This window comes from Motacilla alba, chromosome 22, assembly GCF_015832195.1.
Source record: "Motacilla alba alba isolate MOTALB_02 chromosome 22, Motacilla_alba_V1.0_pri, whole genome shotgun sequence".
NCBI lineage: Eukaryota > Metazoa > Chordata > Aves > Passeriformes > Motacillidae > Motacilla > Motacilla alba.
The window spans coordinates 1,652,893-1,678,652 of NC_052037.1; the positions used below are offsets into that span (position 1 = coordinate 1,652,893).

General features: G+C 54.7%; 1 protein-coding gene across 7 annotated transcripts; it reads right to left on the reverse strand.

The window, feature by feature from the left end:
- Window positions 1-10: 10 nt before the first annotated feature.
- On the reverse strand, window positions 11-25,656 carry OGDH (oxoglutarate dehydrogenase). Of its 7 annotated transcripts, none has more exons than XM_038160142.1 (24): window positions 25,526-25,656; window positions 22,091-22,339; window positions 18,065-18,253; window positions 17,563-17,653; window positions 13,325-13,369; window positions 10,868-10,983; window positions 9,596-9,750; window positions 9,039-9,185; window positions 8,491-8,581; window positions 7,430-7,609; window positions 6,266-6,394; window positions 5,543-5,722; window positions 5,233-5,385; window positions 4,446-4,548; window positions 4,108-4,236; window positions 3,055-3,205; window positions 2,832-2,959; window positions 2,566-2,744; window positions 2,357-2,428; window positions 1,783-1,905; window positions 1,142-1,214; window positions 567-730; window positions 310-464; window positions 11-227 (listed from the first exon to the last, which is right to left on the reverse strand). In XM_038160142.1, exons 2-24 carry the CDS (start codon window positions 22,310-22,312, stop codon window positions 107-109), a joined length of 3,096 nt encoding a protein of 1,031 aa, XP_038016070.1. In that variant the 5' UTR covers window positions 22,313-22,339; window positions 25,526-25,656; the 3' UTR covers window positions 11-106. The 7 variants fall into 7 exon arrangements, with proteins under 7 accessions (XP_038016070.1, XP_038016068.1, XP_038016069.1 ...); XM_038160140.1 differs by lacking the exon at window positions 17,563-17,653 and adding an exon at window positions 17,342-17,444 and having other exon boundaries at window positions 25,526-25,655; XM_038160141.1 differs by lacking the exon at window positions 17,563-17,653 and adding an exon at window positions 17,342-17,444 and having other exon boundaries at window positions 25,551-25,644.
- Between the last annotated feature and the right edge of the window lie 104 nt (window positions 25,657-25,760).

A 25,760-nucleotide genomic window follows, 5' to 3' on the forward strand; every position in this document is an offset into this window, starting at 1 on the left:
CGGGCACCAGTGTGGGTTGATAAGATCTGTAGTTGAGGGGGGGAGGCGAGCAAAGGACAGAGAAACGGACAGACAGACGGAGGAGCATGCTGCGCCGCGCCGGCGCTCAGGCCAGGTCCTTAAAGGCATCGAGGTTGAAGGCCGTGTCCAGGAGCCGCTGCAGCTCCGTCAGGTGGGTTTTCTTATTGCCAGTGGCAGGGGCAGCTGCCGGCTCCCGCCCTGCATACCTGCCAGGGAGAAGGTGGGCCGTGAGAAGGGTCTGTACCGACCAATTCCCTCCCAGCCTCTCAGCACCCCCTGCATCCTTACCAGACAGGCTTCGCGCGGTTGATGGTGGTGCGAAGCCGGGGTTTGACATAGTCATAGTAACCCTGGTTCTTGTGCTCCTCCTGGCACCACACCAGCTCGGCAGCCGGGTATTTCTGGGCTTCCCGCTGGAGGAGGTCAAAGGGGAACGGGGAGAGCTGTGGAGGACACAGAGTGGTGTCACAGGAGATGTGGGGCAGCGTCTCAGGGGCTGCAGAAGCCCCAGCCCGCAGGCACGGCGGTGGCAGGGCCCTGCTCACCTGCTCCACCCTGGTGATGGCCACATCGGCCTCCATCTGCCGGGCCTTGCGCTCGCGGGTCAGGTCATAGTACACCTTGCCGGTGCAGAACAGCACCCGCTTCACCTGCTCGGGGTTGTGGGCTGCAGGGCCACTGTCAGGGATCACACGGAGGAAGTGGGTGCCTGCCAAGAAAGAGAACAGCACCCTGAGCCACAGCAGTTCACAGCCCTGTGCCAGCAGCCACTGCACCCACAGCCCATGCCAGCCCCTCCCGGGACCCTGAGAGGCAGAGTCAGCTAACCCAGGTACAGGCACAACTCCCACTACAAACCATCACGTGCCGCTTGGGGCTGCCAAATCCCAGCGCAAGTGGCTGCTGGTGGAGGAAGCACCATGGAGCCAAGTCTCCCAAGGGTGCCAGGCTCAGCCCTAAGGAGGTTCTGGTGTGCCAAGGAGAAGGCCCTGGCCTCACTCGGCCAGCCTCCAGCATGGGGAGGCTGCTGCCAGGCAGACTTTACCCAAGGCCACAGGCTCCTGCCCCCCACCCTGCGGAGCAGCACGGGGGAGCACAGGCAGCTCCGTGCCACTTGTACCTGGCAGCATGTCGTCAAAGCTGGAGCGGGCTTCGGGGTGGCGCAGCAGCGACTTTGGAGTGAAGATTATCAGCTGGAGTGGGGGAGAAGAGTCAGAGCAAGGTGGTCAGCTCTGCCAGAAACACCTCCTCTGCAAGCCAGAGCTGGAGCAGCCACCTGCCTGCCCTCCGCTGCCCATCCTGCCTGAGCAAGGGAGCAGCTGCCAGAGATCTGCTTCTCACTCAGCTGCAATGCTCTGCCAGACTGAGCACCCACCCCGACAGCACCAGCCATCCCAGTCGGGATGTCCCCTGGGGAAGAGGTGGAAGGGCCACCAGGGACCTGCCTGTCCCATGGCTGGAGCTGACTGAACTGGCTGAAGAAGTTACGTAGCAGTGTCTGTTGGCTCCAACAGCCCTGACCTGCCCGTGCAGTTTGGGAAGGGGTCACAGCCCTTGCAGCCCACACGAGACAGCAGCTGCACATCAAGTGCAAAGCCAGTCCTGAGCACCATGAGGTCCTTGGCCAGGCAGCAGCCAACTGCCCATGTCTGAGGTGCAGGAAGAAGCTGCCCTCAGCCCAATCCCAGTCCAGGGAAATACCCAGCAGGACACAGCGCCCTGCCTGGGCACCAAGCTGGGCACGGAGCTGCTGGCACTGACCGGTTTGCGGAAGGGCAGGAGGATCTGGCGCCGGAGGACGTGGAAGAAGTTGGCTGGAGTGGAGCAGTTGACGACGATCCAGTTGCACTCATAGAGCTGACGCACATCAAAGTCATCCAGCTTCTGCCTTGGCCAGCACGGGTGAGGGGTTTTCAGGAAACACAAGGTATCTCTTGGCCTTGTGGCTCCAGCAGCAGGCAGAAGAGTAGTCCCAAGCCCTACCTCCCCTGCCTCCCTCCCTCCCTCACTCACTCTCCAGAGCATACAGAGACCCACAGAGATCTGGGAGAGGCTCCAGAGCTGTGCCCTCCACCTTAGTCTGGCCATGGGGGTGGCCAGCAACCCCCTCTCGTGCCATTTTCAGGGCCACCTCTCCCTTGGACTATGCCATGGCCCCAGGTTCCGCAGAGGTGCAGCCTGGGCACCAGGTTCAGGCCCTTTCCCCAAACCCTCTGGCTAGCATGAGACCAAAGCATCCCATGCCTCCTGCCATCAGCTCCCACTGTGCTAAGCCCAATCCAGGGCACAGGAGGGCCAGGCTGAGCACCACACCACCATGGGGGCCACCACTCACAGGGAAGACATCGGGATCATCGTTGCACATCTGCAGGAATCGCTCTGGGCGGGCAGAGGAGTGCTCGGGACCCTATGGGGACCAAGAAGGGGGATGGTCATTGCAGGCCAAGGCAAGCATGACAACCCAAAGTCAGGCACTGCCACATGATGAGCAGTGCCACTGCTGTCCAGGGTTCCACCTCCAGGGTGAGCCAGGGGAGTCCTTACCATGCCCTCCATGCCGTGGGGAAGCAGCAGGACAATGCCGTTCTGCCTGACCCACTTGGCCTGGCCAGGACAGATGAACTGGTCGATGATACATTGAGCAGTGTTGTGGAAATCCCCAAACTGGGCTTCCCAAAGCACCAGGGCATTGGGACTGGCCATGGCAAAGCCCAGCTCAAATCCTGAGGAATGGAAGAGTAGTGAGAGGGTTGGGTTACCCTTCCAGAGCAGCCTCACCCTGGGCAGTGAGCACAGACCTACTCACTCACCCAAGACACCGTACTCTGACAGGGAGCTATTGCACACAGTGTACGGAGCCTGGTTGGGCCAGAGGTGGTTCATGGGGATGCAGGTCCTCTTGTCCACATTCTGATCATGCAGGACATGGTGGCGATGGCTGGAAAAGGGAGAAGAGTAACTTCATTGTCAGCCTTTGGATTCCTTCCAGAAGGGCTGGAATTGCCTTTAAAGCCTCCAATAGCAGGGTTTTACCTAAATGTCCCCCTCTCAACGTCCTGGCCACTCAGGCGGATGTGGATGCCCTCCTTGAGCAGGGAGCCAAATGCCATGTACTCTGCCAGGGCCCAGTCGACAGTGCGGTTCTTCACCATCTCCCCACGGGTCTTCAGAATACGGCTCAACCCTGCCGGGACAGGAGCGGCTCACAGCCAGCACGGGACAGAGCTCCAGTGACACCAGGTCTGCTCCACAGCCAGCCCATGGACTGACAGACTGCAAGTGCCACGGGCAGAGGAATGGATTCACCTCCTCTGGAGGGATGAATCATGGATGAGGAAATCAGGGCTGCAGGGAAGGATCAGCTCCAAAGAAGAGCTGTTCCTTGCTTCACTTCCCTTACCCACAGCTCCCTCGTGAACAAGTTCTCATAAGAGTCTGGGTGAGAAGGAACCTTAAAGATCATCCAGCCCGACCCCTGCCATAGGGCTTTCTTGCACTACAAGGGACACCTTCCAGTAGACCAAGTTGCTCCAAGCCCTGTCCAACCAGGCCTTGAACACTTCCAGGGCAGCCACAACTTCTCTGGGAAACCTGTGTTAGGGCCTCACCACACTCACAGGGAAGAATTCCTTCCCAACATCCCATCTAACACTGCCCTCTGGCACTGGGAAAGCATTCCCCCTTGTCTTTTCACTCCATACCCTGGTGCCAAGTGCCTCTCTACCTCTTTGGAAGCTCCTTTAGGCACTGGAAGGGTCTCTAAGGTCTCCCTGGAGCCTCCTTTCCTCCAGACTAGACACACTCAGCTCTCTCGGAGTTCCTGCACAGGGGCTCCAGCACTGGTACAATTTTCAGGGCCTCCTCTGGACCTGCTCTAACAGGTCCAGGTTTTGTTCTGGGGCCCCCAAAGCTCCAGGCAGGGTCTCAAGAATGCAGCATGCAGGGGAAGGATCCCCACCCTTGACCTGCTGCCCATCCATATTGAAGCAGTCCAGTATGTCCCTTCCTTCTAGGCCACATCCCAGCCCTATCTCACATCTCTCTGGAACAAATGCCCAGTCTGGCACAGCTTTCACAAGCTCCTACCTCCATGGATAGTGAAATCCTCCACTGGCACTGAGCTGGCCACTTGGCCAATGTGTGTCAGGTCCTCTTCATTGAGGCCAGTGGAAGGGCAGGTCATGCTCCGGGGCTGCCCATCCAAAGTGAAGAAACCTGTCAGAGAAGGAGAAACACCACGCTGCAGGAGCTGCGCCAGATCCGTGCGAAGACCTCAGGTCACAGACACCCTCAAACCAACATAGGGACACCAGGAACAGCACCACTAACCTCCCCTGTGGGGTGGCTTACTAGAAAATCTCTGCCATGGATCTAGAGAGGCCAGGTGCCTTGCTATGGCCTCCAAATCACTGCTAGTGCCTTACCTGGCCAAGGTGAGTCCAGCCAGTGCTTGATGTGCAAGATCTTCTCATCCTTGGATCTGGCATGGGCCTCCTCACAAATCTTATCGTACTTGGCAATTTCCTCCTGAAAGGCAGAACCAAGAGGCAGAAAAACATTAACGGGGGATCTCCAAATGAGGGTGTTGAGCCTCGGGACCTTGGTAAGCTTGCAAGGGTGCTGGAGGGCAGAAGTGGTCCCCACCACAGGAAATCCCAAAGCTGTGCAGTGAAGCCTCAGAGAGCACAGCCACAGCTGGGACCCCTGCACCCCAAGGCATAGCTCTGCTATGTTCTGACATTTTGTGTCCAACCCTACTGATGCTGAAAGGTGATGCCAGGGCAAGCAGGGCTGGGGGAACCTCTGCGTCGTGAGCTGCCCAAGCAGCAGAACCAGGACAGGATCTGCCCCAGATACCCGTGGCCACAGCAATCCTGAGCACGGGCACCTGCCTGTGCTGCAGTGGCCCAGAGCTGCATGGCCTGTTCCACACTGATCACAGGGTGATCCTTGAACTAGATGTTCCTGCACTTTTCAGAGCTGGCACAGTTCAAGGACGAGCCTTGGCTCTGAGCTCCATTGCTGCCAGGTCTGCAATGCACACCCAACCCCAGCACAGCTCTGCCACCTTCAGGTTACAAGTGTAAGAATGTGGTTCTTGTAGGCCCACGTGGGCCCTGCATATGGTTCACACCCAGGTCTGAACCACATAAGTAGTTTTCCCTGGAGATGCCACCAGCAGTTTTCCCCTTTCAGCCCCGCAGATGGTACCTCATACTCCGGCTGGTTTACCACCCCCTGGGAAATCAGCAGCTCTGCGTATTTCTGCAACACTGGCTTCTGTTTCCGGATCTGTTTGTACATCAGGGGCTGCGTGAACATAGGCTCATCCATCTCATTGTGCCCGTTGCGCCTGTAACAAACCTGCCAGGAAAGGAAAGATGCTGCCTGTGACCCACCACCCCAAAAGCACCTGGGAGCTACCTGGGTCATGTGAGGGAGGGCCCTAAACAGCCCAGCAGGGACCCAAGCACGCCCCTGGCAGAGTCTCAGCTGCAGGCACTCGTGCCACATTCCTTACCAAATCTACCACCACGTCCTTGTGGAAGGTGCTTCGCCATTCTGCTGCCACGTTGCACACATAGACAACGGCCTCAGGGTCGTCCGCGTTGACGTGGAAGATGGGCGCGTTGACCACCCGGGCGACGTCGGTCGGGTACGGCGAGGAGCGCGCCATCCGGGGGTCTGTCGTGAAGCCAATCTGTGGCAGGTCAGGATAAGCACACTGTTACCAACTGCATTTGGGATTCAGCTTTGCTATGCAGCTCCTTCTCTGGACACTGACATCACAGCTGGCTCAGCGTGAGGCAGCTGCGCTTTGCTGTCCCAGGAAACTGTCCACACAGCTCCAAGGGCAGCTCAGCTGCTGCAGCTGGGATGCAGATGAACAACCTGCCTGTCTCCTGTGTCTGCACACAGTGGCACATGCTGAGACCTGCTGCAGCTATGGGGACAGGCTGGTCCCAGTGAAACACCTCTGGTTTCCGTGGCAGTAGACAGGATGGGCCCTGTCAGACCTCAGACACTCAGCATCAGGTTGTATCACCTCTGCACCAGCCTGGGCTCACAAGTTGCTTTTGTCGAACAGCTGGGTGAGAAGTACCCCCTGCTGACCCCAGGTTAGGGCTCCTGCCATGAACACTGGCAGAGAAACAGCTGCTGCTGGTTCCAGCTACTCCCTGCCCCAGAGCCTGCAGTGACACCTCTGCCAGGGACCCACAAGCATGGGGTATTTGCTCCTCACCTGGTTGTTGACCACAACGTGGACAGTGCCGTGGGTGGTGTAGGAGGGAAGGTCGCTCAGGTGAAATGTCTCGTACACAATGCCCTGCCCCGCAAATGCAGCATCTCCGTGCAGGAGGATGGACATCACCTGGGAGAGGGGAAGCCATGGTGGTCATCAGCGTCAGAGAGCAGGGCACCACCAGGAAAGGGCCCAGCTCTCCTCCCCATGAGCTTTCAGCATCCCAGAAAGGACATAGAGCAGTTCATCAACACATCCAATGCTTTCCCAGAGGATGGGAGGGAGGCAGCCATGGCTGACACACCACTGGGCAGAGACTGTGGCCACCACCACACCCCCAGCAAGGACAGCACACTTGGGGCACCCTGAGCAGACAGCAAAACAACACCCAGTATGCCCCAGCTGGGCAGCAAGTCCCATTCCCAAATACATACACCCCAAAGCAAAGCCTTTTTCTCACTGGGGGAAGAAGAGAAGAAGCCCTGTTCTCTCACACTTTCAGCCCAGAAGCCCCAGGGGCAGCAGCGGGCCCAGGAGCTGCAGAGCCACTGACGTTATTTTGTCACCATCCCAGGGGCTGGCTAAGGACACCGCCTGCCAGGCGAGGACAGGATCAGGCTATTTATATCCAGCCCCTGGGGTGTAGGAGGGAGGGAAGCACTTTGGATCTCACTCTTCCACTTCTTAGGATTGGAGTCAGGTCTGCAATGAATCACACAGGAAACAGCTCCCCATAGCCCCTTCCCACCGGGGTGTGGAGAACTGCCTTCTGTTGCCAGTTCCAGCTTTCCCAGCCCCAGGAATGGTTATCTCTAGTCACACTGAGATCCTGCTGCCAAGCCCTCCAAGGTGTGGTGCTTGGATTGCCTTGGAGTTCCCCTCATGTCCCTGTCTTCCAGTCAGGGGCTGTGCATTTGCTGTGCCCACAGCCCAGCTCAGTTCAGAGATGAAGAAAGCAGCAATGGGAGCCTAGGATGGGCAAGCCCCTCCCAAAGTTATCTCCAAAAACAACAGGAAGGATGGGGAGCAAAGTCAGGGTGACAGCAGGGGAAGTGGCACATCAAACAGAAAGCAGACAAGTTACTTCACTTTCCCACCAGCCTGTCTCCACCAAAATCCATCCAGCCTAAGCCTCGTCACTACACACATCTGAGCAGCACTCACCTTCTTCCCCTCCGTGTCCCCACAGTAAAACTGCTCTGCCTTAGTCTTGCCTTGAACAACAGGATCGGCTGCTTCCAAATGAGAAGGATTTGCCACCAAGGAAAGGGTGATGTTCCTGTCAGTGACGCGGTTAATCCGCCGGTGGTACATTCCCAGGTGGTACTTCACATCCCCAGAGCCCTGTGGAGGGGAGAAGGGAGTCACCCCAGGAGCAGGAGGGGCTTTTGGGGCGGGGAAGGAGACAGAGGATTGCTGACCCCAAGGCTGGAAGAGGGGGGCATTTTTTGGAGGTACTGCCACAGCACAGCAGGCACTCACTGCAGCAGCTGAACTGGCACCCAGGAAAGCCGGGTCCAGGTGCCAGACCACCGCCACCTTCAGACATGCACCCAGCCCATCTAGACACAGCTGAAGGTGTGGGGGATGAAGCAAGGGTGGTGGGCTGGGCAAAGACCCTGAATAACAGGTAATGCTTGCCTGAGCTCTACCCACACTGCAGCAGCATGGCCATCCATGGCACCATTCCCAATATGCGGCCAGGTAGCCCACCAGGGCACCTCGAGGCCCCAGCCTGCTGCTTTTCTCACCTTGAAATCCTACTGAAGGTCATGGCAGGATCAAACTAGCCCAGCCCAGCTTCCCAAAAGCCAAATCATCCCAGCTTGTGATGCTGAAGCTTTGGAGCATGACATTACTGCAGTGACAGAGCTGCTTTTGGAGCTGCTTTAGAACCCCAGATGGGGACCAGGGGCACAAATAATCTTCTGCTCCTGGCCACCTCTCAGCAACCACCCCAAGGCTGCTTCATGCCCTGCAGAGCTGCCAAGAGCCAAGTTTGTGCTGGAGACAACGGCACATGTCACCCCCAGGACAGGCAAGGACAGACCAGCACTGGCACCTCTACAAAGGCTGCCATCACCCAGGTGCGCTGGCAACGTGGAAATCCATGCAACACCAGTGCCACTGAGTGATACCAGAAGCAGTGGCACAATCCAGCCACAGCCCTTGGGGACTGCTCAGGGACAGGCAGCAGCAGCCTGCTGCAGGCAGGAGAAGCTCACCTCATCAGCAGCCTCCAGCTTGGAGTCGAACTGGCAGAAGATCTGCTCCAGCTCCTTCCTGATCACGTTGGCAAGAACGTTCAGGCGTCCCCTGCAAAAGCAAGGCCACTGCTGACAGCCATTGAGTGCTGATGGTGATCTACACGCCCTCGCCACAGGCCACACCTCCTGTGATGGCTGTGGGGTCACCCAGATACAGGGACTCCCCAGGAGGAGTCTGAGGATCCCTCAGCACAGGGATGGTTTGGCCAACACCACATCCTACATACTTGCTGAGATGCCCCAGAGTGGGCAGGTGCTGGGATTCCAGCATGATTCCAGCTCTGACCTCAAGCCACCACCCTTCTCCAGATGAATTTACAAAGAAGCTGGAAAGATCCTGATGAGCAGAGAGCAGCCAAGGCCTGAGATCTCCAGCTGAGGTTCATCACCAACCAAGATCAATTTGGTGATGGTAGAAACCAGTGTGCCCTCCAGTACCAAACCCCAGCAGCATCCTCCCACCTTCTACCCGCACCAGGCAGCACCATGGCTAGAGGCAAGGTTACCTGTGGGGCATTCCCATGATCACATAATCCACTCCCTTCTCACTTGACTTATCAATAATGGTCTTTAAGGCTGGGATCAGCACTTCGCATCCCTCCAGACCAAAACGCTTCTCTGAAGACCATTTCCGATGGAGGAACTCCTCAAACCTGGGAGGCAAAGGGAGGGAGGGATTAGTGAGAGCAGAAACCAGAGAAGGGACAGGGACTGCACCAGGGGAGACACAGCACCGGCTGATGCTCCAGCTGGTACCATGCAGCACACAACAGTCAGTCACTTCAGTGTCTTCCCACAGAGTTCAGCCGGCTGTTTACCCCCACTCCAACACCATGCTGCACTTAATCCTTATTTTTAGACCTTTTCTTTCAGGATCATTCACATTTTCAGGCTGTTTGCCAGCATCTGAGCCTGCCAGACGGGCAGCTCAGTGGCGTCAACCTGTACATTAAGCTGACGGCGACAGATGATGTCAAGATGTGACTCAGCTGGGGACTGCATCACTCTGGCTGGGGCAAACCTCCTGGGGAAGATACGGAGAAGGTGAAGCCCCCCAGGGTACCTGGTAGAGCGGACCAGCCTGGCCAGCAGCGTGCGTTTCTCCTCATTGGTGAACTGCATGATGCCTGGGGTCTCAAACTTCTGCCGGATCCACTGGCACTGCTCCAGGTCATTGATGAACATGAACTCCACGCCAATGTGCTGGCAGTATGCCATCTGCTCCAACAGGAAATGAGGGGCCATCAGACAACAGCCAGGGCTTCAGCACCTCAAACCCTCAAAGGACTGGCACTTGTAGCACCCCTCTGGATCACAGGGCCAGGGGCTCTTCATTTCCCCCTTTACCCTTTCAGCCAAAGAGCCCTTCTATGCCAGCAGAGACATTGACCCTCATGCCTGGCAGCTGGAGGGGGATCCTGGGGGAACCTAGCTGCCAGCCCTGCAACAGCCCCACTTCAGGAGCCTTGTTTGAGTGGTATTCCCAGGAAAAGGGATGTGGCAGGACATGTTCCCGGATGCTGCAGGGCAGCTCGGACCGTGCACATGACCCAGCATCAAGCTGTTTAATTCCCCTTCCCTGAGGGGCCCACAATCAGTCCCTCAAATCCTTTACATCCACCTCAGAGGAGAGATTTTCCCTCTTCATGGCATCACCTGTGAGCAGTCCAAAATCCCACATCACAGGGCAGGGGAGAATGAGAAGCTCCTCCCACAATGAGGAGTCCATTCCTGCAGATGGGCTAAGAAGTTGGCAGAGTTTTGCTTCTTCCAAGGTCAACTAGTCTCAGCAGAGACCATCTGAGCAGCCTGCAGCATGCCTAAGAGCTGCTTGAGATCAATCCAAGCACAGGAGGGGATGAAATTTGGCAGAAAAGGGGAACTGCCTGTACGAGTTGGAAGCCCCAGCCCCAGGGGTCTCAAACCTGCACCAAGACCCTCTGATGGACACCCATGCAGGACAGCAACACTGCTGCAGAGCCTGAAGAGGGGATCACTGGCCTCCAGCCCACTCCTGTGCTCTGCAAGTACCAGCTACAGCTTCAAACTGGAAAGCATAGCTGGAGAGGTTTCAAAAAAGGCAATATCCAGCTGCCTGGGGTTTGCTCCACCTTGGGCAAACCAAGTGTGTTGCTGCAATGCAGCAGAAAGCTGGAGACAATCAGAGCTGAGCAGGTTACTCGAGGTGACTCTGGTGAGTGGGGCGAGTGCTGAAAAGCAGCTCCCAAACTGAAAATCTTAAAATGTGCAGGTTGACCCAGGACTTTCCAAAGACCACTGCTGTGCCCCTGCCCCTGGCTGCACACTGTTCTGGTGAGAGCCCTGCCCTCCTCACCTCCAGCCGACGGATGATTTCCCGCAGTGGAAGAGCCGATTCATTTCCGCCGATGAAAGTGGTTGTGGGCAAGTGGAAAACTTTGTCGAGGTCAGATTCATCCAGACCATAAAAGCCTGCAGGATTTGTCATGGGTGGGAGAAGCAAGAGAAAGAAGGAAGGAAGAGGGACGTGGATACCGTCACACGGGGCCCAGGTACGTTTGGGAGAAGGGGGGAAGGGACAAAAAAAAGCAGCATAAAAAAATAATAAGCATGAAGGAGGTTTATATGGATAAAAACCAAGCCATAATTAAACAAAAAGATATTAAGCACAGAACAATGAGTTATTATGGAAGGCACCGCAGGAAATGAACCACAAAGCAATGTATATGCATGGAAATGGGCAATTAAAATCCAGGGTGAGTCAGGGAGTTTGGAGCCCCAAGAACACAAAAAACACGCAACAAATTATAACAAAAGGGAGAAAAAAGAACCAGGAATTGAGGAGTCACCGAGCACATCAGAGGTATCGGCACGTGGTGGGAATTAAATATGGAGAGTCAACGCACAGAAGGAAACAGTTAAAACAGACACAACCCAGCAGACAACACCCCGAGGAGAGAGAGACAGAGAAGCGAGAAAAGGCAACAGGGCTCTGATGGACTCTCCTGAATAGCTCAGCCCGGGAGGAAGGTGGCCAGCAGCCACTCGGGGGTTTGGCTGCCCAGGCACCCTTTCACCCCAATCAACAGCTTTTTAATTAGAGCTTTTGCTTAGCTCTGCTCAGCATCCACCCTTAGGTGCTAGGCAGCTGACGATCTGGAGGCAGCTCCTACTCATGGTATGGAGCTGAGCTGGGCCTCAAAGGGGCCAAGCAGGTCTCAAGAGCTGGAGGTTGGGATTTAGGGCTGCAGGTGAGTCCCACTGTACCCCAAAGCCATCAGAGGTGCCTCACTACCCGCTGAAGCTCATGGTTGTCTCTGAGGAAACTGAGGCACAGAGGAGGAGGGACAGTGCTGACCTCACTAAACCAATGCAGAAAGGCAGAAGCAGGTCCAGGAACTGGAGAGTCCCATGACCCTTCTGAAGCAGGAACGTGGATGAAGGAGTCGGTCTACAGCCCTTTTCCAGGCTCCTGCTCATCCCTCCCACGCTCCCAACAAGGCCTGGTCCCAAGGTGTTTCCTAACCCCAGGGCAGGAGCTGCAGTGGACACACATACCACTGTTCCTCCCAGCTTCCTCCAAACCAGCCCAGGACCCCAGATTTTAGAGAGGGAGCTTTTAGAGGACCTGTTCTTTTAGAGAGAGGGTGGGGAACACCATCTAAGCATGGCAGGGCCGTGCAACCCACCTTCCTCAGGGGAATGGGAGGCAAAAACTGGCCCCTCGTGGGCTGGCCCCTTCCTTGAACTTCATGTTAAAAGTCTATCCCTTGCTGTCTGGTCAGGAATGGACAGTGATTTGTGGACAATCCCTAGAAGTGTTCAATGCCAGGCTTGGAGCAACCTGGTCTCATGGACTGGGTAGTATGAAAGGCCCCTTCCAGCCTAAGCCAGTCTGTGATTCCCTGATGACAGGGCTGGTCATGGCTCACTCCTGTGCAGCCTTGAGGGGTGAGTTCAGAAACTGGAGCACATTCCTGGCTGCCACTGCTGTTCATCCCCTCTGCTCCTGGGACACTAGAGTCCAGGAGAGGGAATGAAGCCAGGCTCTGCTCCAGAGCTATGCCTAGGAACACTGAACCAGACAGGAGTTGAGAGTCTGGCCCCATGTCTCTGGGGTTTCTCTTTGGTTCCCATGCAAACAGAAACCCCAGAGAGAAGCAGCAGGGAGCCTCCCACACAAACTGCCTGTTGAAGGGTTTCAAGGAATCCTCAGTAATTTGCTGAAGCTCGCAGACCTGCAGCACAGGGCTTTGGATGGTTCTCCTGTGATGCTTTGAAGACACTCTGGCACACTTTGGAGAGGATCAGATTTTACAAGGAGTTTTAGGACATCTAAGCATCTTTGCTTCTTCTTTGCTGCAGCCTGACAGCTCTGACAACACTCGGTATTTATAGGCAGCAACACCATCGGATGGAGGAAGGCAAGGGACGAGCTGCCAAATTTTCCCTGTGACAAAACCAGCAGAAGACAGCTTGGATTTTTAGGAGTCTTGAACCAATGAGGGAGATTGAGGCCTTGTAAAATTAATATTCACAACAAAAAAAACAAGTACTCTAGCAAGCCAGGCATGCAAACACAGTATAGAAAAGGCCACCAAGGCTCAAACTGGGGATTTATACAAGGCAAAGTGTCACTAACCACACGCCTACATCAAGACTTTGAGTAGAAATTAAAAATAAAACATGCCACAAAATTCAGGAGTGGTGGGAGATGGGAGGGGTCCACTTTACCAGCTCAGTTCATGCCCAGAATAACCTATTCAAAGAGAGTCCTGCACTCCAGAGGGTTAAGGGCTCATTAATTGCATACCTCCTACTGTTAACACTCTCAGCCGCTCCTTGAACACTGCGAGGTCTGGGGAGGGCAGGGAGGGGGGATGCAGAAAGGGAGAAGACAGAGAGATGCAGTCAAAGTTAGTAAAAAAAAATCTGAAACTGTGAAAACTAGTCATGGAAAGCACAAGTCAAAAATACAGTATTTAAAATACAGGCAAAATCCATCAGAGGCAAAAGGGCAGGGATGGAGGATGACTATACACTAGGCAGAGGAGGAATCTTGGTGGGAAGTCTAATGAGAGGAAGGAGGAGCAGGAGGGGAAGGGGGCATCAGACACTGGGGAGTAGTTGAGCTGCATGGTTTGAGATCTCCTCTTGCACCTTGATGGGAGAGAGGGTGGCCTGGCATCTTCATTTGCCACGACCAAAAGCATCCTGCCAAGCTGCATCACAGGGAGTGGGACCTCTGCAGAAGCTGGGAGCTGCCTCCCACCAACACCTGCTCCAGAGGGTTTGCTCTGCTCGTGCTGCTAGGAGGATTTCAAGGTCAACCCACGCAGGTAAGGGTGCTGCCCTTGCACAAAGGAGGAGGACTGGGGTGTTGACAAGCAGGCAGTTCATGAGGAAGACAGCAAAGACGGCAGCACAGCAGGCATGCACAGCCGCCTCTCTGGAGCATGCTTGGTGCAGGCAGAGTGCCAGCACACTGCAATGGTGGGTAAGCATGCAGCACCAGAGCTGCCTGCCCGGCTAGGTTAGTGACCCAAGTGCCTCAATCTCACCTAGGTTACAAAAAGGCCTTGGAAACACTGGTCATTTGGGTCAGCAGGGAAAATCAGACACTTCCCCAAAGTGGGGAAAATTAAGGTGGGAGCACCTCAAGACCAGGTCCCCGCAGGGGCTTGCCTGGCTCTTCCTGAGCTGGAGGAGGATTTCCATCAATTCCCCTTGGCATGAGGCAGAGGCAGCTGTCTTCCACGGGGAGAAAGACAGACAGACAGACACTTAGACACACACAGCCTTCCACACACCACCCGGATTTCAGTGTGCTAAGGTGCTATTTCATTCTTTCTATTTTCAGGGTCATACTGAGTTCCTGTAGTCATCCTGTCCTTGTTTTACACACTTACCATGCCAGACCAGCTGCAGTGGAAGACCAGGATGAGATTACTTGGGTTGTTTTGTTTTAATGGAAAAGACAAGAGAAAGGGGAATTGGGTGGCTCCAGCCCCACCACTCCTCAGACTGAGCAGCCCTGGGCAGGTTTTCTCCCTCTGACATTTTCCCCAAAGATCGCACTGCTTAATCCAAAGAGAGCTTCCAAACCAGAGCCAAACCAGTTGCTAAACAAAAGGCAATTGAGAAGAAGGATCAATTTCTGAGATTAACCATCCAACTCATTTGAATCACAGCAGTGCCACTTAAACTGTTGGCAACTGTGATCACACCACAAAAGCTGACCTTTGAAGGACTTCACTGTTCAGAAAGAAGAAACAAGATTGTTTCCAAGCTTCAAAACCACTCCTGTTATTAACCACCCTGTAAAGTGCTACACATTCCTTCAAAGCAAAAAGACAGCAGGATCTGCTTAGAAATTGGCTTTTTCTGCCACAATCAGGCAACAACCAACCTTAGGCCCAGCTGGAGCTCTGTCTTCTGCACCACCGCAGCTCCTTCCCCACTTTCTGAACACTATTTGCAAGCTAAGTTCACTCAGTTACAGCTAGGATTGACTAGATGAGGCTTTCCAAGATAAGAATATCAAGGGAAAATCTACTCAGTATAAATAATACTTACAGCTAGTTAAACAAAGCCTTTTGCTAAGACCTGGCCACCTGAGTCTGGGTTCTACCATGAGACACAACCCCAGCACGAGCTGGCAGCTTGCCACTATTATATCTCGTTCTCAGGACTCATTATTTCCTATGAATTTGTGGATTCCTGGGAAGCAAATCAACACCACTAGCTCACTGAGGGGAGTGTTCTATCCTTCTGCTTCACTCAGGTGAGACCCCACCAGTGCTGCTTAAAGCATGGGGTCCCCAGGGCAAGACAGACATGGACCTGCTGGAGCAAGTCCAGAGGAGGCTGTGGAGATGCTTGAAAATCTGGAGCCCCTCTGCTATGGAAATAGGCTGGGAAAGCTAGGGGTGTCAGGCCTGGAGGAGAGAAAGCCCCAGGAGATCCTGTTGTGACCTTTCTGTATATAAAGGGGCTTATGGGAAAGGAGCAGAGAGTCTTCTCACCAGGGTCTGCAGTGCCAGGACCAGGGACAAGGGTTGCACACTGACGAAGGGCATGTCAGTGATTGGACATAAGGAAGAAATTCTTCCCTGTGAGGGTGGTGAGGCCCTAGCACAGGCTTCCCAGAGTAGCTGTGGATGCCCCATTCCTGGAAATGTTCAAGGACAGGCTGGACAGGGCTTGGAGCAACCTGGTCTAGTGGAAGGTGTCCCTGCCTTTGGCAGTTCAGTTAGACTAGCTGACCTCTTAAGCTCCCTTCCAGCCCAGACCACTCTGTGAGTCTAGGATTTCCTGAGCAGCACAGTAACTGTGCTCCCCACACCCCGCTCCCTTTCCTGCTGAGGGACAGCTGTCACTGCCACCACTCACAGCTGACTCGCTCTGGGCGTCACCCAGATCCTGCTCTACTCTCAAAAGGAATACACATCCACCAGGCATAAGGCTTCAGGGCTCTCCTCTCCTGCTCTGCTTCAGAATTGTAGTGCCCACAGCAGAGGTCAAAAACCCTGAGTTGGAAAAGCCTTTCCTCATCCTCTCCACTACCCAGCCATGGTGAGTGGCTTTAAGGTTACCTAAAAAGTCTTCCTGCTTTCCTCACAATGCTGACTATGAGCACGTGTCTTCTCCCACAGGTGGGTTCACAGCAATCATCTCCCCACCTCTTGCCATCAAAATGGCAAGAGGCACAGGACACACTCCTAGCTGGAGCTGCATGGCTCCTGAGGTTCATCCAAGGGCTGGTCTTCCAGGAAGCATGTCAGAGTCCAGACTATGGGATGAAGCAGCTTCCTCACCATCCAGTGAACTGGTCCAACCAAAACCTACTCCCTTCCCTACCGCTCCTGGTACATGTAATCCTGTCCGAAGGTCCAGCAGGTCCAGGGCTGGTGTCCCTGTGCTGGCAGATGAATAAGGAATCAAGGAGGTTGCCATGCACCGTGCATTCTGATCGGCTGTTTCGATTGGCGAGGTTAGTAATCATCACTGCTGCTCTACTCTACGTTAGGAGCATCAGCATGCCTCTGGAGCACTCGGAGTGCCAGGGAACCACCCTGGGAAGCACCAGTGAGGTGACAAGAGTTCAGCAACCTCATCCTGGCTAGGAGAATGGTAGCAAACTACAGAAATCAGCTCTAAAGCACATGGAGAGGTGCTGGGTTTAGGCACTTTCAGATCAGGATTTCAAGTCCTGGGAACCACACACACTTCTGTACAACACTCATGCAGCTCTCACTCAAACGCATTGGAATTTCCACCTCTCTACTTGGACAGGAATGCATCCCAAAGCTTCCTTGTTATGATCACCAGTAGGGACTCATAGCTCCGTCTTGGACAAAGGGCAGTTAAAGGATTTACAGATGCTGGGGCAAGCTGGAAGTTCAGTTCAGGAAGGTCATCTCAGCCCTGCAGAGATGAACCCAGTATATTCACCCCCAGCTCTGAGGGTCACCAAGGGCAGCAAGAGGAGCTGAGAGAACAGACCTCCAGCTCTCACCAACAAAAAACCTCTCTGCTTTGCATTTCTAGAAGATGCAATTGCTTCCAGCCCTCCTGGGTTTTTGCTTCTGGGTGAACAAGATCAGTGATAACACTGATTGGTACTGGTTGAAGAAACATGAGCTGAGTACTGGAGCGACAGCCGGAGGGTGGCAGGACTGCACTGCTGCTGCTGCCAGCAACTACAATTTTAGAGTGATCATTACTAAGGAAACTTCAGACCCCCGGCCTGTGAAGCAATCTACCTACGAAGCTGTGAAAGAGAGGGGAGCTCAAGCAATGCAGCACCAACTGCTCTCAAAGCCCTCACCCAGTTTGTCTGTGGATGTGATAATATCGGCTGGAAGGGAGGAGTCCAGATCTGCATCCAAGATGCCCAGTGGATCGAGTTGTGCTACATGATGCCCTCGAATCTATGAAATGCATCAGGAATGGAAAGGAGAACAGGAACCAAAAGGGAGAGAAAAACAAAAGAGGGGAGGGGTAAAAAAGTTAAATTACATTAGAATTAATTTGCAGAGTAATTCTCACCGACGTTTGGAGAAACAGTTACTGGCGCATCATCAAAATTTACACAACTAATGCCGAGAGGATCAAGCTTTGCAATGTGGTGACCCCTGACCTGGAAGCAACAACACAGATTAGTCATTAAAACAAGTTAACTGAAGAGACATTCCTTTCCTCGGAAGTTGGGTCTGCAACAGGGGGAAGCAGGATGGGTGCTCGGTGCTAAGCATGGCAGGAGCCCATGGCACTGGGGCAGCATTCCAGACAGCAGCAAACCACACAGTGTGGAGACCTCCCCCTCCCTGCCACCCTGCTTGGATGACAATAGCTTTAATCTTCCCATTGTCCAGCAAAGCATCAGCTGAGCTTCTGCCCCAACAGATCAGCTGCTGCTGTGAGGCAGCCCAGCTCCTATCCTGCGTGCTCTCCATGCAAATGTGCATCATTCACACTAACCCCAGCCCACCTCAGCCCCAGCAAGCCCCTCTACAAAGGACCTGACCCTCCTCGGCACAAAGTTCCTTACCTGATATGCCCTGATGAGAGATTGCACTGCAAGATGGTCCTCCACCAGTTTATCCACGTTAGGCTGTGCCTGAACCAGGGACTGGGCTTGGGACAGGGTGGAGAGGCTGGTAGTCAGTGGAGGGGGGCTTTGGTAAGCAGTGCCTGGAGCAGCTCCAGCATTGGCGTTGCGAAAAAAGATGTCCCATGACTAGGAAAAAGGAAAGAAGAGAGGTGACCAGGGTCTTCGCTTGCAGTCCAAACACCTCCTCCAGTCAAGGTAACAGAGGTCTCAACTTTACTGCCAAAGCAGGGGACAGAACTGCCTCCTCCCCTGTACCTCATCTCCATGCAGCTGCTGCTGAAAGCACCCACCTGCCCTGAACAAAGGAGCAATAAAGCTCTCCCACTATTCCAGCTGCATCATCATCCCACTTCCCATCCATCTGGATTGTTTCTTTTGGCATGAGGCCAACGCCAGAGCCACCCCTCCCTTGGCAGTGCCACCAGGACAGGACAGAGTGACACCCCATCCCTTGGCTCTTCTCTGAGCAACAAGCCCCAGCGTGGACTTCCAGCTCATTTCCTTCTCCCCAGGGGAGAAGCAGAGATTTTTTGGGGCAGAAAATAGTTTTTGTCCCCTGGAAGCAGGGTGGAAAGGACTGAAAATCCACCCTTTGCTGGAGTCGCCCCAGCTCAGCTGTTCTCCCCGGAGCTCCTCCAGTTGCAGCACCCATCACATGCCCCAGGAAGGTATTTCCAGTCCCAATTTACCCAAACACCCCATTGTCCCATCACATGACTGCACAAGGCGAATAAATTTAGAAACAGGTCACGCTAAAGGAACATAAATAAGATCCGGAACATTTTGACTGTAACTGATAAACAATCACTCCCCCAAGGGGAAAAAAAAGGGAAGACAGAAAACACCCAACCCTGTTCTGACTGCTAAAGGAAATTTCAGTGGGAAAAGAGGGAGAGCTGCTTTTTGTTCCCTCCCAGCCCTTCCCTTCCACAGGCTCACAGAGCTCCTGGGTGCCCACAAAGCCATCAGCTCCTGGAAACGGAGGGACAAGCACCCAGGGATGGGCTCTGTGCCCTTGGGATGGAGAGGAACCTGGCTGGATACTTTGCTCCGCAGTTTAAGGTTCCTGTACTGGCAAATAAAGACAGGCAAGAGAAAAGGAGCACCTGTCAACCTGAGAGGGGGGTGATGGGGACAGGGACAGAGCCAGGGGTGCTGCCTTTATAACCTTCGCCCTTCTGCCATTCATTTCTCTTGGAGTTGCAATTAGCTTCTGTTTCGGAAGGAAAAGCTCACTTTAAACTCTGCAAACAAGGTGTGGCACTTTCACTGAGTGCTTTATTGCTCCACAGAATGATGTCTGGATGGCACAGGGCAGGCTAGGGCCGTGATAAGGGCCATAAAGACATCAGCTTTCAACCAGCTGATGCGGTTTTGAATTCAAGAGACTCCAAGGGCTATCCCATGGGTTTCTGAGGAGCACAGAGGTGCCCCTGGAGCTCCTATCTCCCATGGGAGAGGCTGCCCCATCAGAGTTATCCCGCTTTATCATGGGAAGGAGAACTTTGAACTTAATCCAGCATTTGCCAAAGGTAACAGCAGTAATAAACTCATGGGGTTATTGTCCTCTGACTTTTCTGTGCCCGTGGCAGCTCTGTGAGTGCTCCACTCGCTTTTATACCCTGTATAGACGCATAGAGGATGTAAAATACATAGATATACATTTTGGGTACAAGAGAGCTCAGTTTCGGGGCATTTTTAGACAGTCCCACAGCTGCAACACAAAGCATTAGCCTGGACTGGCTTTCCCAGTGCTCCTCCACACACAGGCAAAGTGGGATGGTGAACCAGCGGCCTGCCACACACCAGGATAGTTCAGGCTTTAGAGGGATCCTGAGCTCAGTTCTGTGAGTGGAGCTCAGGGCAGGCTCCTCTGTTGGGAATAGTCCCAAACCAGCTCACCAAGCCAAACCAGCACCTTCTACCAAATTCAGCTTCTGAAGAAGGGTGTGGGCTCATACTGCCATGTCCCAGTTTCTCAGCTTGGAGGTCAGGCATGCAGAGCAAGGAAAGAGGGATGACATTTCCCATCCACTGCAGGCACTGAGGGTGCTTCAGGCTGGGACGTGCGTAAGGGACGCACTGCTTCCACCTCCAGCTCAGGCTGCTTCCTGCTCCTTCCCCTACCACAGGCTCCAGAAGCATCAGCCCCGCCTGGCATGGTCTGCAGGTCTGGCAGCCCCTCCTGCTCCAGCAGGGAGGAGGTGATGAACACCAGAACTTAGGGCTGCACGAGGAGGAGGAGGAGTAGCCTGAACCAAATTTAAGGCAAATTTAATGTTTGCTGAGAGCAGGCAGTCAAGTAGCAACCAATGGGTTCATGCTGTGCACATTGCTGTGTCCTTTATCAACCTAGACAAGGACCTTCAGTTTTCTGAGGGTGATGGGTTCATCAAACCCCTTTCAATTTAAAATCCCAAACACTGGCAAGTCAAAGGGTCTGTGTTAAGGACTGTTTCATGTACAGATCCATGGGGAGAGCTGTGTCCCTCTCACCCAGTTCAACCCAAACTGCTGCTGCTTAGGGAGGCTGAACCTACCTGAGATGTATGCAGGTAGCAGCCACCTGCAGCCACAGCTGTTTGGCCTGAAGCACCCATGATGTTGCTTAGGGTATGGGGAGACACTGTGGGCTGTACCAAACACCCAAGCTGGTCAAATGGAGAGCAGGAGGATGGTGTCCCCACTTTCAAGGGGATGCAGTCCCAGGAGCAAGCAGCACCGACTGACCCTGTGGCAGCCCATCCATCATGCCTTCACCTCCTCCTTCTCCCACTCTTCTCTAATTTTTATTATTCTACTGTTATTATTATCCAACTCTGCTCATTTGACTTGAAAACTGGAGCTCAGCTAAAGGATTCCATGCAGAAAATACCCTAAAATAACCTATTTTTTACCTTCCCTATTTTAAGCAAGAACTAAAGCTTGTTCTGCAGTTTAAACCCCTGGTGTGTACATGGAGGAAATGCATTCAGTGTGCTCAGCTGGGACCAGCACACCAGCAGGAAGCCTCAGAGGTTTTTGGTGACAACAGCAAAGACATTCCAGCTCTTCCCAGTTGAACGTGTCCCTCCTCCCTGGTGGGACACAGCACAACAAGGAGCAGCTGGTCTCTGTGCTACACAGGGATAGAAAAACCTCAGCCAGGTCCCCGTGACAGCCTCACTCCTTCAAGAGCTCCACCCCAGGATCTGACCCTCCATGTGGCAGGACAGAGGCCAATGCTTATCAGGGACAGGAGTGGCACTTTCCACCCCTGGGCAGGGCACACAGGCTGATGAAGCCTGCGAGCCAACGCGACCAGGGACAGCTGCAAGCCCAGCAGCTCAGCATCAGGGGATGCATGAAAAAGTGCAGAGAGGACAAAGCAGCACAGAAAGGAGCTGGGAAGGAATCTTGCTGAACAGGTCACTGGAACAAGGTGGAGTCCACACAAGAGACAAGGCCAGAATGAGGCCAAGTCTGTAGATCAGCAATCTGGCTTTACACACACAAGCTCAAAGCCAAGCTTAGCTACGTCTGCCCCAACACAGAATACCACCCATGCCTGAGACAAAAAGGAAGCCAGTCACAATGTGGAGAATACCCTCCTTGCCCCTTTTCCCCATCCTCCACTCCAGAATCAATCCTCTTGATGAGCCACCAGAGATGGAAAAAAACACAGCATTGGGAGCTTGCTACAAGTGGATTCCCAGAAGCCGTTCCTTGTATCTGTTTGTGATCCAGGATGCTGCCCATGTCCCAAGCCCACGACGTTTCCTCTTGAACAGAAAAAGCTCCTCTTGCTTCTTGCTCAAGGAATCACTGCTGTTTCTTTCGGGCAAAGTGAGGCAGAAGGACCATCCACGAACATCCAGCCCCTACTGACGAATTCACTCCTCCTCAAGAGGTGGCACTTACCTGCACCCACTGTTCAGACACATAGAGAAGTGAAGGTGACGTCCTGGCAAGGTTGATCCTTACCTTATGTACACTTTTGGGATTTTCCAGCCAAGCATAATACATTTCCTCCACATAGTTTGAACTAGTCCCACTCAGAAATGGCTCGGCAGCCACCGGTGCGCTGTAGCACCTGAGCTGTTGGAACGTCCTGGGTGCTGCCGGTCTGTGTTGGGAAATTGTCTTTACAGTCTGTGAGGCCGTCAACGGCCTCAGTTTTGCTGCACAAGTCCTTAAGTTAAGCATTTTTGTCCTGTTGCCTCACACAAGTTCCTGTTGAGGGAGAAAAGTGGGTTATGAATTACTGCAGGAGAGCACTGAACAGAGACCACCCCCTCCCCGAGCACAGAGAACCCAGCTAAGGATCAGTTTTTAATTTGGATTAATCCATCCACCCTGTCCCACAGCCAGGTCCCTGATGGCTTGGAAATGCAGTTTTCACTCAGTACACTCGGCATGACCAGGTCTGCCTCTCCTACCCCAGGCAGCCTGGCATCATCATCTCCCCTGTCACGACAGTGCAAAGCAAATCTGCTCGGTGGGTACCCAACACCGGCCTCGAACGAGCCACTGCACACCAAAGCCACCCACATCTCTTGACTTCAGCCTCTTCCATCACTCTCCTTCCCAGGTTGGTCTGGGCTTCCATTTCCATGACCACTCTGCGTGGCTGAGGTTTTCTTCTTGGTTTGTTGTGATGTGCACCAGGATAAAGCTGGGAAGGAACTGTCTGCAGGGAAAATCACTTGCAAAGTAGGGGTACAGCAGTGCAAAGCACCTGAGAAGTGGGCTCCAGGAAAGACTGCTGCTCCTCAAAAGCCCAGACTCAGGAATATCAGTGCAGGTGAAAGACCCAGAGAGAGGCTCTCTGCTGCTCAGAGAACCCAGGAAAGTAACCCGGAGCTGGTGTGGGACCTTGGAGAGGTGCAACCTTGCAGCTTTCAGCAGGGCATGTACTGGGAGGCCTGGGGTCAGCCAGGGGGTTTGCACATATCCAACCAACCACCACAGCCCAAGGAAAGCACTGGAACTGATCCTGAAGGAAGTGCAGGCACTTGGAGCTGCCCTTTCCACCCAACTCCTCCTGCAAGAGGCAGGACCCAAGGCTAGAGGTGACCCAGCTGGCTGGTTTCCATATCACAGACCAGTTCAACGAGCAGCAGCCCAATGGCAAAGCAGTTACCATGTGTTCACTAGATTAAAATGAAATTTCACAAGGGGCTAGAGAAAACAACACACCTTCACGGCCAGCATTTTGCCAGCCAGCCTGCCAGCTGAATCTAGCTCAGACACTGATCTCTCCCCTGCAGTGACCAATAACAGGGCCCAAGGGCTGCATCAGGGGACGTTTAGGTTACATGTTAGAAAAAGGCTCTTCACCCAGAGGATGTTTGGACACTGGAACAGCCCCTCAGGGGAATGGTCAAAGCCTGACAAGAAGCACTCAGACTGTGCTCTCAGGCACAGGGTGCGACTCCTGGGGATGGTCCTGAGCCAGGAGTCAGACGTGGTGATCCTTGTGGGTCCCTTCCACTGAGCATATTCTGTGATTCTGCAGTGCTGGCTGCCCAGCATGACCAGGGCTACACTTCTCATTGCAAACTACAAGGTTTTGGTTCAAAAAGCCTGAGGAAGACCCAGAGTCACCTGAATTCAGACAAAGTGACAGATTTACCCACAGGAAAAAGGGAACCACCTGTTTCCGCCCTGCCCACAATAACACCTGGCAAGGAAGGCCAGCAGGTGCAGGACCACAGGTGCCACAGCTCTGGGGATTCTCCAAGTTCACCCTCATCAGATCTACACAGCAAAACACACACTGTTATTTTTCTGAAAGGCTAAGAAAGTCAGGGATGTTCAGCCTAGAGAAAAGAAGGCTCCAGGGAGTCCTTGGAGACCCCCATAGCCCCTAAAGGCACTCCAAGAGAGCTGAGGAGGGACTTTAGACAAGAGCCTGGAATGACAAGACAAGGGGGAATGGCTTCCCACTGCCAGAGAGCAGGTTAGATGGGCTATTGGGAGGAAATTATTCCCTGTGAGGGTGGTGAGACCCTGGTACAGGCTGCCCTGGATCCCTGGAAGTGTCCAAGGCCAGGGTGGATGGGGTTTGGAGCAACCGGGGCTAGTGTAAGGCGTCCCTGCTTATGGTGGGGGGTGGAACTGGATGATCTTTAAGATCCATTCCCACTCAAAGCGTTCCATGATTCCGTGATATTTCAGAGAGCCAACTGAATCCGGTGCCAGAGCACAGGCATGCATATGGCAGGGAAAAACCTTTAGGACAGAAGTAGCATCATCATCTCCAGTTTCATATCCAGTTTTGGTGCTGTCACTCAGCAGCATCCAGTGACCTCTCTGGAGAACAGTGAGGTTAATGCCAGAGTTTGACCCAAAGTGAGCAGAACTAGCTGCTCCTGGAAGATCTCTTGCAGGAAAGGTTAGCTAGGAGCCTGGAGAGAGACAGGCAAGCTTGGAGCTGGGATGATTACAAGTTGTATCAAAATACAGAACCAGAAGCAAGGACGTAGGAAACCAAGTCTGAGATAAAGAATATCAGGGTCACACAGGAATGCAAAGGTCACACTGGGAGTGACGGCTGAGGAGAGTGCAGTGGGGCAGCCAGCCACAGCCCAAACCTCACCGAAAGGTCATACCTCAGGAATGCCCACAACAGATGACGGCCGGAGCGCGCCAATAAGCAGATTTAAGTGTTAAATGTGACCCACCCGCAGCCGGGATGGGGACGTCGGCCTAGATGGCAGGTCTCGGTAAGGACTTGTGATGTAGGAATACTTTCTAGGTTAAAAACAGCACAAATTCCACCTTCCAGGAAACGGCGGGGCCAGAGCCACCGGCTGCAGCCACAGCTGATCCAGCACCGAGCACCTTCGGGCCCGCGGCAGGCGAGGGCCTCAGAGCGGACGGGGGCCGGGGCAGACCCTCCGTGTCCGCCGCAAGGCCACCCCCGGCCCGGCAGAGCCCTCCAGAGATGTCCGCGAGGCGCCGCGGGCTCGGACGGCATTCCCCGACCGGGCACACGGGACGGAGCGGCCCCGCGGAGGGAGGGCGGGCGCGGGGCGCCGTGAGGAGCGCGGGAAGGGGCGGCGGGACCCCGGCCCGGCCCGCCCGGGAGAGCGCCAGGCCCGCCCGCGCCCGCGCGCGCCAATCAGCGCCCGCGCCGCCGCCCGGGCTCGCCGTCCCTCGCCGTCTATAGGCCCGCAGCGAGCAGCGGAGCCCTCCCATTGGCCGCAAGGCTGTCCATCTGGCCACAGTCCCGCCCCCTCGCTCCCCTCCTCCCAGGCGCCCGGGCGGCGCCAAGGACACCGGGGCGCGACCGCGGGCTACCGGCCCAGTGCGGCCCCCGGCGCGGCCCCCGCTCCGCTCCCCTGCCGGCCCGGGCCCCGGCCCCGGCCCCGGCCCCCGCCCCCGGCCCTCCCGCCCGGCTAGGTGCAGCCTCACCGTCCGCCGCTGCCGCGGAACCCACCGGTGCGTCCGCACACCCCGCTCGTGGTCCCGGCTCTGACAGCGGCCCCGAACACCGGCCCCGCCCCGCCCCTCCCTGGCGTCAGCACGTCGCGTCACCGCGCCCCTTTCGCCACGCCCTTCTAGCCCGGCCCAATGCGTCTGCGCCGTCCGGCGGGGCGGGGCCGGGGCGGGGCCCGGCAAGACTGAGGCGCAGGAGGGGCCTGGGGAC